General features: G+C 40.9%; 1 protein-coding gene across 1 annotated transcript in view; it reads left to right on the top strand.

Moving 5' to 3' along the window:
• PIEZO2 (piezo type mechanosensitive ion channel component 2) overlaps positions 1 to 21,599 on the top strand; it is a 336,118-nt gene that overhangs the window by 181,005 nt on the left and 133,514 nt on the right. The window contains exon 5 of the mRNA XM_081097137.1: positions 14,884 to 15,046. Within this exon, the coding sequence (XP_080953263.1) occupies positions 14,884 to 15,046 (163 nt within the window). The remainder of the gene's footprint in view (positions 1 to 14,883; positions 15,047 to 21,599) is intronic.

Genomic DNA, 21,599 nt, shown 5'->3' with positions numbered 1-21,599 from the left:
GGTCAAAAGGAGTGTACTCATTCCAGTGGTAATGTGAAGGTTTATTTCTTACTCTAAAACCTTCTGAGTTGTTAGGCACCCCACAATCACCAGTCCCACTCAGGCCCTGACTCTGCACATGTATTTGGCCCGTAACACTATCCTCCCGGCACCCTGCCCTGTTGGTGGCTCTAGTGTGGGAGCCGAGCAGCCTCATGAGGTCCTTGACTTTCTGTACCAAACAACCCAGGAATAACCCGGAACTGGTGGCTTGTAAGAGCCTGGAGGACATACGTCGTCTCTGGGCAAATAGCACCTGGCTGAGGCTCCAAGGGGAGAAGAAACTAGGTAGAAACATGGGCCAGACTCTCTTCTCTAGTAGAGAGTTTCCTCTCAGTAAGAAGTGGGGAGGATTGTGGAATCTACAGTCATATGACATTACAATACCCGTGTCCCAGAGGAAGCTCGAGGGCCAGCATAGTCCTTGGCACTTAGTAGGTACTCCAAAAATATTTAGTTGAAGAGCTTAAATTAAATTAAATTGCATGAAAAAAATGAGCACTTCATTACAGCATACACAGCTATTATTAAACATTCAGTCCCACCAAATTTTCAACTATAAAAAAAATGATAATTTGTTGTACCATTCAATAAAGAGGTATTTACTAAGTAAATACCTCACACACAGCACTGAGGTAGGCATAAAGAGGATGGGAAAGAGGCATAAGAAATGTTCTCATTCTGAATTGGTCACCTGTTGTCAAATAGACACCCAAAAGCTCAATGTCAATATAAGCATAACCAATGGACACAAGGCACTGGGGAGTAGGGGAAGCCAGGGGAAGGTCAAGAGGAGAAAAAAAAAGGAGACATATGTAATACTCTTTGTAATACTTTAAGCAATAAAACAAAATTTAAAAAATACAAACAGCATTTGTGTTAGTTCTCAAGGAACCCGAGACCATAGGTTTGGGCAGGAAGGGAGAGATCTAATGTGGAAAGCTGGTTTCATCTTGGTGAATCGAAGGGGTTTAATATTTGCACAGAGGGAGGGGAGGGTTTGTGAGGGACAGTGACAGGAGCAAGGACAGGGGTGGGCATGACCTCCATGAGCATCCCTGAGAACTCTGGCCTGGCTAGAGCAGAAGGCTCCTATCCTGAGAATACGAGAGACACACTGTTCAAATCTGTAGACATGCAAACCTCCAAGGCCACAGCTCTCTCTAGGAGTGTGTGCTTTATTTGTTTATTTATAAAAATAACGAATCTTTGTTTAGAAGCAAGTCCCTCAATAACATAGCCATAATCCCATAAATCAGTGATTTTGTAATAGGTCTTGAACTATTAAAACATAAATTCCCAGAATTTCCAAGCAAAGGGATTCCCAAAAGAAATCATTTCCTCTGCATCCAGCCTTGTTAATTTTATCCTTGCCATAAATTTCTCTAAGAGGGAAATCCCCTGGGAGAAGCCAAGGAGGCAGCTTCTGTGAAAATCTCACAGTGAGATGCTCAAGGACCTCTGGGACCATCTTTCTTTTTGAATGTTGATATGTCTCAGAATAATGTCTACCATTTAGTATATTTTGGTGTAATTTCCAACAGTTGCATATGTACAGATGCAGCTTGATTTGTATCAAGTGCTTCTATTGTTTCGTCATTTGCATTGTCTCAGATTTTAGTTTTCCCCTAGTTCTGCTCCATCAGTCAAGGGTCAAGATTGCCTTTGTCATTTCTGATTGGATTATTTCAGCACTCCCTCAGTCTCTCTCTCAATCACTCTTTCATCAGCTTTATTCAGGCATAATTTACAGGCAGTGGAATTCTCCCTTTTTAAGTGTGTAGTTCTCTGAGTTTGACAAACATGTGTAGTCATGTAACCACCACCACATTCAAGATATATATCTTCATTGTCCCAGAAAGCCTCTGTCCCTCCCCACTCCCCCAGCTTCAGACAACCACTGATCTGATTTTTGTTTCTACAGTTTATCTTTTCCAGGGTGTCATGTGAATGGACTCATCAAGTATATGGCCTTTTGCATCTGGTTTTTTTCACTTAGCGTGACGTTTTCTAGGTTCATCCATAGAATGAAAGTATCTTTACTTATTCCCTTCTATTGCCAATAGTATTCCATGGCACAGATCACCACAATTATCCATTGACTAGGTGTAGATGTTTGGGTTGTTTTCAGTTTTTAGTGATTATGAATAAAGCTGCTATGAGCATTTACATACAGGTTTTGTGTATATTATTTTTGTTTCTCTTACTCTAGGAGTCTCTCTTTTTTTCTTTTGGACCTTATTTATTTATTATTTTTATTTATTGTTGATAGTAGTACAGTTGTTCCCCATTTCTCCCTCTTTCAACCCCCTCCATGCAGCCCTGGCCTTCTCCACACTGTTTTCTGTGTCCATGTGTTGAGTATACCATTTTCAGTCTGCCTGCCAGTTAATAATCTGGCATTACTCGAAACGCTTACTGAACAAACTTTTGAAAACTAAATCACATTTTAACTGCATGGAAAGTATATTTAGAGATATTCTTTGGCAATTCTATTTGCAGTGTAGACCATCACACTATAAATTTGTGCTTTACAAATTACATTTTTTATTTCTTGGGTTTACCTGACCTGAACGCACCTGCAGCGGAAGGGAGGCCATTGCAGTTAGTGTGAATTGTTCCGGGTGTATGCGCTAGGATGGGGCCATTGTCCTAGTACCTGTGGCCAATATTACATCCTATACTAAGAAGTGCCTTTCTGAAATCTGGAAAAGTACGAATTTTGAAATACATTTGGCTCTGAGAGATTTGGAGAAAAGATTTTTATTATCCTTATCTGTGCACAACACAACTGCCCTACCTTTTTAATAGAACAGGGTTATGCTAGAGAATGATTTTCAAGCTTTTTTTTTTACTGGGATCACACTAGTCCACTTTATGTCATGATTCAGTACAATTTAAATATATACAGTTTCAAAAAAACATTATCTGTTCTTACTGCATGCAATGGACTGCTACATTTTTGTTCCATTTTATTCTGCTATGTTTCGTGAAAAAGAAAATGCTGGTGGGTGGCCACTAAATTTATTTTATAATCAACTAATTAGTCATGACCTGCAGTTGGGAAATCACTGAGCTGCAGGGCAATGTTCAACATCATGGACAATAAGCTTGAAAGCAGATTAGAAGTTTATCCCTGTGTTAGCTGCTCATTGTCATTCCCTATAAGATGACGAGTGCTATTGTTTATGACTGTCACACTGACAAATGAGAGCTGTTGTGCCTCAGAAATGTGTGTGGGTTAGATTCATTATCCTCACACTTCTGATCAGGCAAATGGAGACCCCAAAACTGTGTCTTCCAATAACCTGGAGTAAATTGCCATCCCTCAGAGTACGGGCTATATTTCAGGCACAGTAGATGTTACTTGCCTCCCATTTTGCAATAATTCATGAGAGCTTTGCAAGCCAATTAGAGAGTCACCATCAGAGTGTGTCAGCCAGGGTGTTCTGTGGGGGAGCAGAGTCGCTCTGTTGTGAGATAGAGAATAGTCCTCTGGAACTAGACTTGACTCAGTTGAAGGTGGTGCTGGCAAAGTGGAGGTCCGAGAGGAGAGAGGGAGATGAACCAGCCTCTCTAAGAAGTCAGGCACGCCCAGGAGTTGAAGTGAGATCCTGACTGGTGGTTGGTGGAGAGGCCCTGGGGAAGCTCTGACCTCTCTCTGTGGGGCACCAGTCTGTGGGCCTGTGGTCAAGCACCTGGTGCTGGGCCTGGTGGGCTGTGGCCCAGGGACCAGCTCTCAGGAGGAAGGCTGGGCATGGAGTGGAGGAGAACCAGGGTAGGTAGAACTCCCACCTCTTCCTCAGCCCATCACTGCATCCTCCTGTGAAAAGACCTTCAGGAACAAGGGTCTTGCAGCACTTGCTCCTTCCAAGGCATGCACAGGTGTCTCTTTGGACATTTCTGAATCAGAGCCCTTGCAAAGTTAGGGCTCTGGGAAGAGCCCCACTTTAACTATGTTGATACAGCACAACCCAGGACCTCCAACCTTCCTCTATACTGCTGGTTATTGTTCTGTATATCTTTAACTTCTGTCTTCAGAAACTTGGTGTAAAGGCTCATGATTAATTTTTCCAATTATTGTCAGATTTTAAGGTTCAGAGCAGTGAAATCTTTGGCCTAAGGCTTGAAAATAATTTGTTATCAAAACAAACAAAAATAGATTTCTCAGTCTAATTTCATCAAACCAGTATGACTTATATTAAACAGTTTTGGTTCAGATGATTTTGCTACTGTATGCCATAATCATTCACTCCGTGGTACTTTATTCAAATGACAAGTCACCGATTGGGGGGAAACGGAGAGTGCTTGGGAGGAATGCCAAGTTGAATTTGGAGCCTAGAACACTGTGTGTGACAGAAGTATCTGAGTACAAAGGGTTTCCTGAAGTGTGTTCTCATCTCTCCTTCCTGGGGTGTATTTTCTCTCCTTCCTGAAGCCTCTTTTTATGGTAAATCTCTTATCAAGAATCAGAAGGTCCTTCCCATCTCTCCTTGCTTCTTCATTTTTGTTTTCTTCCATTTCCCATCAAGCATCTAGACATTGGTGTCCACAAAGTGCACAAGTTCGGGGTTGAAGTGCCACCTCCAACTGCTGACTAAGCGGCATGCTGGGGAGGGGTCATATGCAGACACTGGTGGGATGTTCCCAGTATAAGGAAGTGGGTTACAGAAATGGCAGTGGATAAGGTAGCTGGAGTAGTTTGGAAATTAGTTATATTACACAAAATATTGATTGTACATGTAACTAAATATAATGAAGACACGAATGCCATATTTCTTACCATCTGAGCAGTGATTGATACACATGAAAGGCAAAGACGTGTTAAATGGAAATGGAACACATCAGAATAAACTCATGGTTTTAAAAAAAAGTGTGCACAGAAAGATACAGAAAGTTTTAAAAATGTACCGTTTGAGTGTGTTAAAATAAATGCTCATATTTTCCTACCTCTGTTAGGTAAGAGGGCTCAGAAGTAATGATATTCCAGAAATAATGAGACCTCTGAGGTCCCAGTTCCGAACACCATGCCTCACTAAAGGAACATGGGTTCCTTGGACTTGATGTCTTATTTTCATGCAGTCTCAAAATCCTCATACTTGAATAGGAACAAACACTGGTTCCTTTTCCTTTCCAGCCCACTGCCCGGTGCACTCCCAAGTCCTATTTCTGCCACTCACCCACCATTAGCCTACACAGATGGTAGAGCGCCGTAAACATCTCAGTTTATTGCCACCCCTTTATAAGGGACGTAATGTTTTCTTTTTATATAATTTAGAAAACTGAGAAGTTACATAACTTGCCATATGTTCACATAAAAGCAAGTGGCCTATAGATATTGACCAATACTTCTCCAAATGCCTTGGCATTGACATTTGAATGTCCAAATGACATTCAAAGCCCTCCCTGCCTGGATTCTAGTACCTTTCAATCCTACCTCCTCTCATTTATTCTCTTTTTTGTCACAACAAAGCCAATCTATCTATCTATTTATCTATCTATATCTATATCTATATCTATATATATATCTATATATATCTATATAGATATATATATAGATATATATAGATATGAAGCCAGCGACCAGAATAACCGGTCACTATGACACTCACTGCGGCCAGTGAACTGGCCTGGTTGAGAGGTGAGGCCAGCCGGCCAATCTCCTGTGGCCCCTCCCCCTGGCCCTGATTGCTCCCCCACCCCAATAGGGGGCAGGGCCAGCCGGCCAACCACCCGCCGTCTCCTCTTCCTGATAGGCCGGGCCCTGATCCACCAATTGGGGCCGGGCCGGCCAGACACCACCTGTGATCAAATTCATGCACTGGGCCTCTAGTTTACTTACAATCCTCTGTGCAATGGATGCTGTTTGCCACACCCTTCAAAACACATCTCCAACTTGGCCAATTGAGGGAACTGCCCTGTTGCCTCCTTGAGGTACTATTAAATAGAGTTAATAGTTCCCCTTTTAAAAAATATATATTTTTATTGATTTCAGAGAGGGAGAGAGAGAGATAGAAACATCATTGATGAGAGAGACTCATCAATTGGCTGCCTCCTGCACACCCCACATTGGGGATGGAGCCCACAACTTGGGCATGTGCCCTGACCAGGAATCAAACCATGACCTCCTGGTTTTACAGGTCAATGCTCCACCACTGAGCCTTGCCAGCCAGGCAGTAGTACCTTTTTTTTTTTGGACAGAGGTTCCCACAACAAATGTAATGTTGCCTTTACCTGTCTGCAGGAATTTATTTGCCTCATATCAGTCTGTCCTCTTATACAAACACCTTGTTAGGGACAGGCATAGCCTTACTCAGCACTGCCTGCCTAGAACCTGGGAATATGCCTATGACCTAATACATACTCATCCATATTTGTTGAATTAAATTAGGAGAAATAGGGTTTAATTTGAGGTCTTCAAGTTCAAAGTTCATGCTGTTTTCTTTATTCTGCACTGTCGTCCAGTAGTGACACACATACACACAGCTTCTTGTTTATTTCTGATCCAATGTTTATGAAGAAGATAAACGTATTACTCTGTTGCACCCATTGCATATCTTATGGTTTTCTGAAAAAAATTAATTTAATCCATTTTTCCAAGTATTTCAATGCAGTAATCAAAACAGGAGGGACCTGTTACGACATGTTGTATTTATTGCCAGTGTGATTTAAGAATGGTGATTTCTTCTTGTTTTCATGTGGTCCTTGTAACCCCATCTCCAATAGAGCCTGGTAGTTGACCAGCTGGACAGTGAGACCCATGTTTTGTCCTGAACTTGGAAGGCAGAGCACTTGGGATGTGCTCTGGGTGGTGCAGCTCTGTTTTTATGAATGTTATGGTGGAGTTTTCTCTTTTGTTATGACTAAATGATTTGGAGACTCCAAACAATGAGCTATTGGAATCTGTGTTGTGAGGAAGGATGGAAGAGCCTTTGCAAATGCAGAGAAAATAAGAAGAAGACGAATGCAAGAGGCAGGGCATGTTTGGAATAGAGGGAAATGGAGTGAGTCCTTGTGTCACTGTAGGTTTATCATTATTTCTGACAACAATCAGAAAGTATTTCTAAGAGGCTTTCACTGGGGCTTTCCTTGGTGATATCCTTGTTGTCACAAAATCAACAAATATGAAGCACATGATGAGTTCTCAGATGCCTGGAGAACTTTTTTTTAAGGATTTCACTTTTTTTTAATCCTCACCTGAAGACATGCTTAGAGAGATGAAGGGAAAGAGAGAGAGAGAGAAAGAGAAACATCATTTGGTTGCCTTCTGTACATGCCCCACAGGGGATCAAACCCACAACTCAGGTATGTGCCCTGACCAGCAATGGAACTGACAACCTATTGGTGCACGAGAAAACACTCAACCAACTGAGCCACTGAAGCCAGGCATCAGATGCATGAAGAATTTGACAAGAGGCGAGATGACCAGATAGACTGTATAACCTTTTAGACAATTGTTACTATTGACAAGTTTGAAAGAGCACACATGTTATTTTTGATTGGGCCACATGCAGAAAAGGAGGGTGAAAAGTCACAGTGGTAGAAACTGCATCGGCAAAGACCCAGAAAGTGGAATGAATATGTCACTGCCCTAGGATGGCAAGGGGTCTAGAAGAAGGGGTACACATTTGAAGGAACAAGAAGTAAAACTGAACACCTGAAACTTGAACACCAGATAGGGGACTTTGGATTTGAAGTTAGTGGTTTTAGGCTGTTTTTAAGAGTATTGCTGCAGAGTCATATGGCCAAAGGAGTGAGTTTTATTGTTACTGTTTTGGCTTTAGTTTGATTCTGTTGTTTGTTTGTTTTAGTGTTTTGACAGCAATACTGGTGTGCTGGTGAATGTTGAACAACCAGCTATCTAGGGGGCAAGTACCCAATTTGCAGCATTGGCCAACTCCCATGACATAAATACTCCCAGTGTGGTTGATTTCAAGCTAGTCATATACCGTCACTGAACACAGAGCTGGACCCAGCCAGTTGAAGTGTTCCTGAACAGCCAAGTGCACAGGACGAATATGTGACAGTCCCCTTACCCCTTTCTTCACTTTCTCTTCTCTTCACCCCTGTGAATGCCCTCCATCAAAGCAAGGACTTTAGGACTTTCTTAATTGGCCCTCTACCTCATAAATAACAAAGTGAAAAGCCAGGAGAAACACACTGATATGAAAATAAAGTGTGTGTGTGTTACAACAGCTTCTCACAATGAGATAAATGATTAAAATAGACAAGCAGTGTTTTGATTTTAAAGTATTCACACAAATCCAACCACTAATGTAAAAAATATCCTGAAAATTCAGCACCAACTCACACCTTTAGGTAACTAGAAATTGGCATTTAATTGCCATTTTAGTGGTAGAAATTCACAGAAATGAGCTAATTATTTGGATTCTCTAATGCATCAACTGGATTCCCTTGATCCCAGTATTGAATGTGATTCTCAATAAATGTTACATTACTCTCCAGAGTTTCTAATCTAAATCTTTCTCTATTCAAATAAAATATATTAGTCCTGCTATCGTGACTTGCTGTATGAAGTCAAATCCTATATAATAAAGAATCGATATGCAAATGGTCATCACACCCTCAGGCCATCACGCTGTAATGGCTCAGACACTCAACACTGGGGAGAGAGGAATGGGGACCAGCCAGGCACAAATGAGCTTGTGAGAGAGGAATGGGGACCAGCCAGGCACAAATGAGCTCGTGAGAGAGGAATGGGGACCAGCCAGGCACAAATGAGCTCGTGAGAGAGGAATGGGGACAAGCCAGGCTATGGCCCGGGGGAGGGACAAGCTGCCTGCCCCATGGTCCTGGGCGCCTGCGGCTGCAGCCCAGGCAAAACCACCCATCCATGGTCCCCTGCGGCTGCTGCTGGCCTGGGCGAAGCTGGCCTGGGTTCTGGGTGCCTGCGGCCGGCCAGAGAGAGGGAAGCCCGGGTCCCAGGTGCAGGGTGAGGTAGAGGCAGTTAGGGGTGATCAGGCCGACAGGGGAGCAGTTAGGGGCGATCAGGCAGGCTGGCAGGCAGAGGTGGTTAGGGGCGATAAGGCAGGCAGGCGAGCGATTAGGAGTCAGTGGTCCTGGATTGCGAGAGGAAGTCAGACATCCCCTGAGGGGTTCTGGATTGGAGAAGGTACAGGCCAGGCTGAGGGACTTCCCCCCACCCCCCCACCCCATGCAGAATTTTGTGTACCGAGCCTCTAGTATTAAATAAAAAATAGCCATAGCCGCTGTGGCTATTGTTAAGACACATGCGGGAAGCAGTTGAAATCAGAGACCTATCTCTTTCATTGTTTTTACTATTAGATATACATTCACTTGATTTGTCTGCCCTTAAAGTGATTTATTAAATCTGAGTGACTGGTAAAGCTGAATCAGCGAACCTGGCCTCTGCTTAAGAAAAACAAAAGCAAACGTAGACCCACTCTCAGTGCATGAGCTTCAGAGGCCACCAGAGGACTAGATACAACCATTCTAATAGTTTGTACTCATTCAATAATGCTCATTTGATATTTTAATCATTGTATTGGAAATCCATTGAAGTTGACCTTCCTACCAATTCTGAAACAAAGGACTCGTTTCCCCCAAAGAGTGGCACAAATGGGAGTATTCTTTTTGAACTTCTTAAACGATCTTGGTCGTGTTTGTACCTTGATGCTCATTGTCAGCATTTCCTGAAACTGTGACATTTTTCTTCTTTCCTGATCCTATCTCAGTCTCACTGCCTTCTGGTTGTGGATTTTCCTAGTCATAATAAAATTTTAGACTTGGGAAGACCCTTCAAAGTCATTTTGTCTGTGAGGGACAAACTTAGGAAAATAACTTGCTCATGAATGCACATACCTGTCTTACTTCTTCACTGGAGTTGGACAGAAAAATTGTAATTTAATTAAATTAATGAGTCAATCAGGCCAAATATAAGCATGACTATTATGGCATCAATTGTTTATCATATTTCTCAGGCTAGGTAATTGACATAAAGTTCTTCAAATATGCTCTACACAGGAAAGTAGTATGACTATTCTATGAAAAATATGAAGTATGAAAGATATACTTTTGTATCTGTCAATCAACTTTCAACCAGTGTAAGAACTTCAGCATTACAAATACAGTTGACTGTATCCCTCACCCTTGCCCAGAAATAGTTGTGTGCATGTAGTTCTTTATGCCTGAATCCTTAAGTGATTAACATTCTGAATGTTTACTACTTTTTACCTTCCTTTATTTTTCTCAATGTTAAGTTTGTAAGATAACATAGGTCACACAATTTATACAAATTTGTTGATTTATAGTATTTATTTTATCTAATGGATCTATCCTAATTTAATCTATTTATTCTCCTCTTGATGGATATGTAGGTTATTCCCAATTTCCAGCTTTCTCACCTCCCTTTATTTCTTTTTTTTTAAAATATATATTTTATTGATTTTTTTTTTTTACAGAGAGGAAGGGAGAGGGATAGAGAGTTAGAAACATCGATGAGAGAGAAACATCGATCAACTGCCTCCTGCACACCCACTACTGGGGATGTGCCCGCAACCAAGGTACATGCCCTTGACCAGAATCAAACCTGGGACCCTTGAGTCCACAGACTGATGCTCTATCCACTGAGCCAAACCGGTTAGGGCCTCACCTCCCTTTCAAGAGGTATAATCATTCTGAATAAATAAGATCAATGACGATAACAAATTGGAAAGGAAATGTTTGCCTGTTTAAGAGAACATGATGTTTTAAGCAGTTTAGTACATCCTTTTAAATGTGAAAAAATGTAATAATTTCATATGCCTGGAAAACAGCACTATCTAGGATAACATTGTATGGGAAATGTATACATAGATATTATTAATTTATTAAATCAGGACTTCTATGCAAAACCTGGTTAGCTTAGTCCCAAATGCAGAATTTACTAAAAATAAAATTTAACTTATTGTTCAATGCCTGTAATGTATACTTAAAATTACTTTAGAGAGCCTCACACATATATTACCCTATGCCAGTGGTCAGCAAACTCATTAGTCAACAGAGCCAAATATCAACACAGTACGACTGAAATTTCTTTTGAGAGCCAAATTTTTTACACTTAAACTATATAGGTAGGTACATTGTTATTAACTTAATTAGGGTACTCCTAAGGCTTAGGAAGAGCCACACTCAAGGGGCCAAAGAGCTGCATGTGGCTTGTGAGCTACAGTTCGCCGACCACTGGAAGGCATACACTGTCCCTGAACACTAATTTACTCTATTGAATGAGTCAACATATGCGAGAAGAAAACTCTCAAGTCTACCCCTTCAGTCATAACTCCTCTCCCAAGCACAGACCCCATATGGCTCCCAGCATGAACTGAGTGAATGGGTAGCCATTTGGGTGATTGGGTGAAGGAGCTGAATGAGATGTTATTGACTTCTAAAATTATCAGAGGCCTATTAAACGCCAAACATATAGGGATTAGCTACGCATTAGTATAGTTTCCATATTATCTATTCACTTTGACCAAATATCTAGACCCATGAGCAGACTCTAACTCAACATTTTTTAAAATCTGTTCCATGAACATTAGCTCAGCAGAATATAATAAATATTACATACAATTTTGAAGAAATGGTTTTAATCAAATAAATTTGGGAAACAGAGGCTTAAACAAACACAAATGTATGGTTTTACTACAGAACCTCTCAGGTACTTTACTATAGTAATATGCATTGTGATTTTCTAACATTTTTTGGACCTAAGACTATTTTTTAACTTTTGTTTCATTTTGTTTTGTTTTAATTAACAGCATTTCTGAGGACTAGCATTCAGATTAATGTACTTTGGTAGGCACTGGTCTAAACAATGAAGAAGGAAATTTTGTTGATAAAATGGTCCCCAAATAATGTATCAATTAGACTATGACCCATTCATTATACATGCTCTTCAATAGATTCCTCACTCTTATTGTTTCTGCAATGGTAGTATTATGAGTGCACTGCCTTGTTAACTCAGCAAGCCAAGAGTCGTAGTACAGTGGTCGGCAAACCGCAGCTCGTGAGCCACACGCGGATCTTTGGCCCCTTGAGTGTGGCTCTTCCACACAATACCACTTGCGGGCGAGCACGTACAGTGTGATTGAAACTTCATGGCCCATGCTCAGAAGTTGGTTTTCGGCCTGGGCGAGTCTGTTTTGAAGAAGTGGCATTAGAAGAAGTGGGGGGTGTTGGTCGGTCATGGGGCAGGCGGGCCACGGGATACACAGCACGGGGGAGGTACATTGTTTTGAGGTGCATTCACTGAGGTTGACCCTTTCCAACTCTCCCATCCACACTCGTCTATCTGAAACAAGTATACAAGACGAGTGTGGATGGGAGAGTTGGAAGGGGTCGACCTCAGCGAACGTACCTCAATCAGATTGAGGACATTTTTAGCAAAGGCCAGCTTAGGAGTACCCTAATTAAGTTACTAACAATGTACCTACCTATATAGTTTAAGTTTAAAAAATTTGGCTCTCAAAAGAAATTTCAATCGTTGTACTGTTGATATTTGGCTCTGTTGACTAATGAGTTTGCCGTCCACTGGGTTAGTACCTCTGTCGCTGAAGGGTTCCATTCTAAATTGGGATCTCAGCCCAATCCTGGATCCAATAGCTGAATTTTCTCACAGCAGGTGGAGTGATTGCTTTCACAAACTGCCTTTATTTACTCCCTCAATATATGCAGGCTATGAAATGTCTCTTTTAGAACCCAGATGCACAGAGCTAAGACTGTTGCCTCAAAGGGACTGTTTGCAAAGTGGGCGCTTAATGCAGTCCACAGGTGGGACAGGCATAAGGCTCTGCGCTGGCTTCCTATGTCCCTGCTGTGGTGCAGGAATCAGCTGAAGCCACTGCTGGAGCTCTCGTTAGCTTTCCTTTAAGAACACTTTCCCCCTCAACTCACTCAAATGGCACTTTCCATAAAATGCCCTGGGCAGTTTGTTTCCATGAAAGAGCTATAATAACCTGTTCCACCAAACCCACCTTGACCCCCTTCCTTCCTTCTAATGAAATTAGTTCTCACTTGTGCTGTTTGATCGTGTTAGGCACACATTAAAAGTATACAAAGAATCTACATTTTTCCTCTGATAAAATCATCCGTCATTATACATTAGTTTAGATGAAGTGTTCTTAATCAAACTCTCTTATTCTTGTCCCAAAGAAAAGGAATTTGCATTTTACAAAAACCTCTGACACAACCATATTTGTTTTATTTATGGAGGTAAGGGCATCTCTGATTACTTTCATGTTTCTCTGTTCAGAAAAGGTTAGAGCCATTTGTCAAAATAAAGGGCATGCCCTTTTCAGACCTTTTCTTTTTAGATTGGTTTGAGGATTTTTCCCTGGAATATCCTACATTAGAATACTCTCTATTTCTATGACATTAGGGGAATTAGTTTGCCATTTGAAGCCTAATTTTTTTTATACCAAAAGGAGGTTAAATAGTAATGCCGAACTCTATATAGTGGTCAGTTGGATTAAGTAATATGTGTCAAGCTCTTAGCATAAAGCAATTGCTCCATAGTGGTAGCTATTTTACTACTTTTTAAATTTACCAAAATGTTACTAATGGTTATTTCTAGGTGAGGGGGGGAGGGGGAGATGGTCTTTCTATTTGTTATTATTTTATGTTTTTATCACAATATCAATATATATAAAAGCCTAAGCGACTGTTTGACCAGTAGCTATGATGCATACTGACCCCCAGGGGGCAGATGCTCAATGTACAGGCATGGAAACATGGAACAGACTTGATGAATCTCAGAGGAAAGGGGGGAAGGGGGAAAGGCGGGAAGAGATTAAACAAAGATCTTGTATGCAAACTAGAGGCCCAGGGCATGAATTCATGCACCAGTGGGGTCCCTCAGCCTGGCCTATGGGGATCAGGCAGAAACCAGCAGTCCGACACCCCCTGAGGGTCCCGGATTGTGAGAGGGCGCAGGCCAGGCCAAGGGACCCCACCAGTGCACAAATCCGTGCACCAGGTCTCTAGTATAATATATGCAATGTAAATGAACATGACTTTAACACAGTATGTATTTAATTACATAAAGAGTATATGAAAAAACATATATATTTACATGATATATATTCCTATCTTTTCCTTCCTGTCTCTAAACAAGTTTTATTTCTGATAACATTGATTCGCTTTCATTGGACTCAAATGAGATAAAGAAGGCAAATAGTGTTACCTTTTTGGCACAGAGGAAGAACATATGACTCTGAAAAATCCTCCAGGGGAATGCAGCTAGTCGATGTCATACTGACACTTGAACCCAAATTTCTAATTTGAAGTTCATTGTTAATTCTCAAGACTAAAAGAAAAAAACATACTAGACTTACCTTTCTTGGAATAATATGGAAAAAAAATCAACTAAGTATTACAAATAATGAAGAGATTCCTGAATTCAAAGATTATATTAGCATTTTCTCTACTTTTTTCCCTTCTGGCTTTGATGTATGTCTAAAGTAAAAGCTCTCTTAGCCACTAGTACATGCCTAGTTTTTAACTGCTTCACCTAGAGTGCAAGCACCTATAACTGGACCAGACATGTTGTTTATTTAATAATATAGTTTATTAGCTTGTTTTGAGAGTGAGCATTGATTTAGGGGTCTTTATAATATTTCCAGAACTCCGGAGAAACCATGATACCTTTCTAAATTTTAGATTACATGAGACTCTGAGGTCAATGAAAAGCTTTTTGGTACCTTTGGAGCAGAAACTGGGTATCCTTTGTTTTAAATCATTAAGAAGATTCAAACATACTTTATGCTAATTTAACCATGGAAATATAAAAGCAACTGAATTTCCTCCTCTTTTTCCTTCCTTCCACAGCTTAAAGGGAGCTGACGCTGGCAATGGGATCAGAGTGTTTGTGCCTGATATTGGGATGTTCATCGCTAGTCTGGCCATCTGGCTCATCTGCAGAAACATCGTTCAGAAACCAGTGACAGAAGAAGCAGCACAGTATAACCTGGAGTTTGAAAATGAAGAACTGGTAAATCTGACTTCATAAATCTTCCTTTGATTTCTGAGGGCCTTGACCCTTAACAGGAGTGGAAGCGGAATAGTCATAGCTACCTGTGCATAGTGCTGTATGCTTTACTGTGCTTGGCTTAAACCTGTGTGGTCCTGATGGGTCTGCATTCTCATCAACACCTTGTCTACGAGGAGACAGGTGTAGGGAATGAAAGTGTCACCCTTCTTGACATTCATCCCCTATGGCCAGGGCTTGACCCAGTGTCCTGTTCACTCCCCCAAACTCTCATCTAATATTAGCTCAGATGGTTAACCTTTCACGGTTCATAGTACTATGGTCCATTGGTCTAGGTACCTAGGTTATTGCAAAATATTTAGAGAAGTAGTAACACCTGGTAGTTTTAGGAGAAAAACAATTAATTTCACCTTTAAGGGAAGCTTTTCGATCTGTGTACCTGTGCTCTTCAGGGAAAAGTGATGTAAATGAAGCGTGCTTTGGTCAAGTTATTTTAAAGTTCTCCAGAGAAAATAGATATGCATTTGGAAAAGTATAAGAATTTTTTAAAGGCAAAAACAAAACAAAACACTGAGTACCATGTATGGTAACTCTGAGCTATGGTTTTTTAAGGAGAAGGGTTTCAGGAGTAACTACTGAGTCAGGGAACATGTCAGATTTCACTCCTTGGTGAATGATGCTTATCAGATAACATCTTACACTGTCCCCCAACCAGTGTCTGCTCCTTTGGGTTTCTTAATAAAATGCTACTTGCTCCTCATTTTGCTCTTTTCCAATTTGAGAGGCAGTAGAGCAGTTTTTAAAATTTCAAACCCAGGGTCCTCTTAGGATAATAGAAAGTGAAGTTGTATGGTATGAGTTGAGGCCAACCCACTCAAAGAAACAGTCCTTTTTGTGCCATTGGTGGCAGACAAGCATGAATAAATTACAAAGCTTCTTAGAGAAAGAACTTCCGCCTCCAGGGTCGGATGCTCTTTTCCCAGCGGACAGGGAAAACCTACATTGACCAACAGAAGGATGGATGTTAGGTTACAGTTAAGTTCATGCATTTGGTGAAGAAGGGACTCAAAGCTATTACAAAGACCAATTCTAAAATCAAGTTTCTGTCCTGGTTACACCCAATTCTCAAAGACAGACTCATGGTACCTCTCTCCCACTTGAGATTTGTTTAAGTATCTGTGCCCCATCTATTATTAATCATATTATTTAATGATAATAAGAGGGATGAGTATTCTAAACATTACTTATTTGGGGCTTTGAAAATACTGTCATTATTATGAGGCTGATATCCTCTCAGTTAAATTGGCTTTGGCCTAATTTAGATATCAACTTGTATTTTCTTAGCATATTTCAGCCTACCAGGTGGCCTGGGAGGGGCAGGCTGGAGTGTGAATCTTCTAAGATAAACCCACAAGGAAATTTTTTCTTGCATGTGAACAATCTGTCTTGATTCTGAAAAGAGTAGAAGAACACGGCCAAAATACGCAGGGGAATTTATTTTATTCTGAAGGGCCCCACATACTTCCTGCTGCTTATAAATCTTGGCTTTTGCACTCTGGACTGTTTAGTTTTTGGAGGATCCTTTGACAGAATAGTGTTTCTTGGCATTGTTTCTTCTTTCATTTATCTCAGTAGAGAAATGGCAAGATTAATCCACTGGTGCCTGGGAGAATTCCTTTTCAAATCCAGCATTGTTTTAAAGTAGCAATTAATCCCTGGAGAGGACTCTTAAATCTCCCCTAATCTTCATGGGCTTGATGATGAGCTCAAGTTTGCTGTTTCAAAGGGCATCACAAATCCAAGGATCCCCTGGAAAACCCTGGGTGAGGTGGAGACTGGCAGCAGGTGGGAGACTGACTTGCTCTTGCATTGGACAGAGAGCAGACCTCAGTAAGAGAACCAATTCCTCATTGCCATAGGAGGTTCTGTTTCATCCGACTCCTCTGTGGTCCTGTTGGTTTGTTCATTTTAATTTATAAGCACATCTAAAAATCAGAAATGGGAGAAAGATTCCTATTCCTAAATCTTTAAAAAAAATGAGTTAGGTTATGAAAAGTAAATTGTGTAGAAGAGGGTTCCCTGTGTAATGAAACACTATGTAATTTCACCAAACTGATACTGATCTTGTATATTTCTATACTTCTAACTTTATTTAGCTATTTAATGAGATTTCAGCCTTCTTTATGAAGCAAATGCTATTTTAATATAATGTTAAACCAAATTTATAATGTCTATTTAAATAGGAATTTTAGTCATGACTTGGTGTGCTTAAAGAAAAATCTTCTAAATAGTCTAACAAATCAAATATGAAGGACAAAAAGAATATTCCAGTATAAGTCATCCACCACATGTTAAAACTTCAGGAATGCAACATTTTTGTCCTGCTAATATCATTTGGAAATTTGTTCTGAATCTCAAAAACTGCACTAGCCTTTCCAATACCCAATGTCCATTAGGCAACTGTGGCACCTGCATTGTGCCACATCCGATGACCAGCTGGGCAGTGTTTCAGAGTTTTAGCTTTGAGATTCAAGTTATTATTATTTTTAAAAGAAACAAAGAATGGAAGAAATCGACCTTTTTATTGTTGCCTTCTAATTAGGCATTTGGCATTTGCTCAGCTCTCCCCTGAGATTTAGTCCAAAGTCACCGGCTTTAAATTTTCTAGATCCTGTTTTTTCAGACATAATAATCTGAAACATGGAACTATTCAGAACAATAAGAAGCTGGACGGCTGCCCAGTTGCCCTGCAAACCTTGCACTCCGTTACTTTTACTGCCTCTCAGGATCATTCTCAGAAACTGGGCAAGAATCACTGTCATATGTCCCCCAAAAGGCAGCACACTTGGTCTGCCTTTTCTGGGTTAAACCCATTCATAATCAGGGTGTAGCTTTTAATTCTAGTGATTTTAGATGCCATTAATTTAAATAAAGGAACATTTTTTAAAAATATATTTTATTGATTTTTTACAGAGAGTAAGGGAGAGGGATAGAGAGTTAGAAACATCAATGAGAGAGAAACATCGACCAGCTGCCTCCTATACACTCCCTACTGGGGATGTGCCCACAACCAAGGTACATGCCCTTGACCAGAATCAAACCCAGGACCCTTCAATCCACAGGCTGACGCTCTATCCACTGAGCCAAACTGGTTAGGGCAGGAACATTTTTGATTGCAGGAAATCATTGTCCCACTGTCTTCAAGAAAGCTTCATTATTACAGTGTGAATGTCACTGTGAGTATTTATTAGAGTGACTAACTTTGTAGCCCACAATGTCTACATCACACTGGACGTAAGGTGAGAGCATGGATTCCCACTCACCCTTTCTTCTGATAATGCACACCTGGGAGCTTACCAACGTGACAGCCAGTCAAAGGCAGCATTGTCACACAGAAGGGCAGGGATGTTATCATTACTTTAAATTTTATTTTTAAATTACAGTTTACATTCAACACTACTTTGTATTAGTTTCAAGTGCACAGCACAGTGGTTAGACAATCACATACTCTGCGCAGCCATCTCCCACCTGACACATACATCGTTGATGCGATATTACCAGCTCTCTTCGCTATGCTGTACTTTACATTCCCATGACTGTTTTGTGACTCTCAGTTACTACTTCTTAATCCCTTCACCTTTTTCACCTGATTCATAACCCCTCATCCCTCTGGCAACCATTAATCTGTTCTCTATACCTATGAGTCTTTTTCTATTTTGCTTATTCGTTTATTTTATTCTTTAGAGTGAAATCACATAGTATTTATCTTTTTCTGTCTGACCTATTTCACTTAGCATAGGACCCTCTAGGTCAGTGGTTTTCAACCTGTGGGTCGCGACCCCGTTGGCAGTCGAACGACCCTTTCACAGGGGTTGCCTAAGACCATCCTGCATATCAGATATTTACATTACGATTCATAACAGTAGCAACATTACAGTTATGAAGTAGCAACGAAAATAATTTTATGGTTGGGTCACAACATGAGGAACTGTATTGAAAGGGCCAGAAGGTTGAGAACCACTGCTCTAGATCTATCCATGCTGTCAAAATGGTATGATTCCATTCTTTTATGGCCAAGTAATGTTTCATTGCATATATGTACCACCACTTTTTTATCCACTTGTCTATTGACGAACACTTGGGCTGCTTCCATATCTTGGCTATCTATAATAATAAAAGCATAATATGCTAATTAGACCAGGCATCCTTCTGGATGTCCTTCCGGATGACCTTCCAGATGAAGCTGGAGCTGGGGAAGCCTGGGTCCCGGGTGCCAGAGGGAAGCCGGTGCCGGCAGCCAGGGGAAGGAAGGCCTACTCTTGCACAAATTTCATGCACTGGGCCTCTAGTTGTAAATAACACTACAGTGAACACATGGGTGCATATATTCTTTCAAATTAGTGTTTTGGGTTTCTTTGGATATATACACAGAGGTCGAATTGTTGAATATAATGCAGTTCCATTTTTTTATTTTTTGAGGAACCTCCATACTGTTTTCCATAGTGTCTGCACCAATCTGCATTCCCACCAACAGTGCACAAGGGTTCCCTTTTCTCCACATCCTCACCAACACTTGTTGTTTGTTGATTTATCCTAGAAGAAAACATAGGCAATAAAATCTCGGACATTTCTCATAGCAGTATTGTTTTCTGACATATCACCTCAAGCAAGGGAAACAAAAGAAAAAAATAAACTAATGTCACTACATCAAACTAAAAACTTCTTTGCACAGCAAAAGAAACCATCAACAACATGAAAAGACAACCCACTGAGTGGGAGAGCAGATTTGCCAAGGATACATCTGATAAGAGATTAATATCCAATATTTATAAAGAACTCATACAATTCAACACCAAAAAAAACCAAACAACCCAATTAAAAAATGGGCAAAGGACCTGAATCGACACTTCTCCAAAGAGGACATACAGATGGCCAATAGACATATGAAAACATGTCACTAATCATCAGAGATTGCAAATTAAAACCACAATGAGATATCACCCCATACCTGTCAGAATGGCTGTCATTAATAAATTGACCTGGAAGTTTGTAAAGGTTCTGAGGCAGGGCCCATCCCAAACCTAATAAATCGGCATCTCTGGGAGGTAGGAGAAGGTGTGAAGTGTTAGTAGGACAATTTCTTTTAAAGCTCCCTAGATCCTGTCCTCCTGGCTAACCTAACTAGTTACCGTCTGCTAACTCAGCTTGCCTTTACCTGTCCTTCATTAAACTTTCATTGCTCCGTAGAAGGTGGTGGAAAGCATCCATCTGCATCCTCACTTTTCCAAATGAAGCAGGGGACTATTTAAACAGCTCTCCCAGTTTGGATAAAGAATTTTCCTAAAACAAGTGTAGCAACAGAATAAAATATTTGCTTTATCTGTACCATACTACCACATGAGACTTACATAATATGCATGACACCACAGAAACAAGTGCTTGCTCCCCCGGGGCACTGGGGGTCGCTTTTATCTCCCCCAGTCAGTCACAACACTTGCCTCTTTCTGCCTTGGGCTCTTCTGTTGAGATGAGCCCATTCTGGTAAGATAAATTGTTAACTTTTAATAATAAACAATGAATAAACAACTCCTGAAAAATGTACTTTAGAAGAATACTCCCTTTTCCTCCCAGTTGTTTTGACTCATTATTTGTGACTTTGATAAACTTTCATTGAAATGTCCTCAATCAGTTCGTTTTAACCACGCAGAAGAGGACCATGGACTCAGCTGCATGAAAAGCTCCCATCTAACATCTGAAACCTAAAGGAGGCTCCACAGATAAATCACGTCAGTGTATTTTCCAATGAAGGGAGTCTGCCTTGGATATGAGTCAAACAAAGTAGTTCCGATTTTTGCCTCGTCAGTTGACTGTGGATTCAGCAGCTCTGTGGTGGCAGATGCCAGCCAGTGTGTGAACGCAGGGCCCGTTGCTTCAGAGACACCCATGGCAGCTCTGTATTCCTGCAGGTCCTGGGTTCCCTCCCAGAATTTATCTAATTTAGGACATTTGGATGAAGCTTGGGAATCTACCCTCTTAAAGATTCCTAGGTGATCCTTAGTATTTGTTACAACCTGGGTTGAACCTTTTAGTGTGCTTGGAGGTAAAGAAATATGGATGTTTGGGTTTGACCAAAAGTAATTTATTGTGTCTTCCAAATGTGAGTGGAAATAACCACTAATGACTGTTGGGGATGGGGCGACAGGAGAGGCAACAGTGAGATGAGATGCAGGGGCTGCTTTGTGTTTAGGCTGATCCCGTTCAGAGAGAATCAGAGCTGCACGCAACTAAATCCACACCACTTAGAGCTTCCTCTCATGACATAAGAGGCGCAATCATAAGGGATGTGGGTGTGCACTGGCCGTAGGTGCTCAGTGGTTAGAGCATTGGCCTATGCACTGGAGGGTCATGGGTTTGATACATGGTCAAGGGCACATACCTGGGTTGCAGGTTTAATTCTCGGGAAGCAACCAATCGATGTGTCTCTCTCACATGGATGTTTCTCTCTCTCTCTCTCTCTCATTCCCCCTACCCCCCTTCTATCCTCTCTAAAAGTCAA

The sequence above is a fragment of the Myotis nattereri genome (genome assembly GCF_964212035.1).
Source record: "Myotis nattereri genome assembly, chromosome: 8".
Lineage (NCBI taxonomy): Eukaryota > Metazoa > Chordata > Mammalia > Chiroptera > Vespertilionidae > Myotis > Myotis nattereri.
Note: the sequence above shows the minus strand (reverse complement) of the source record. Positions and strands in the feature narration are given on the sequence as shown.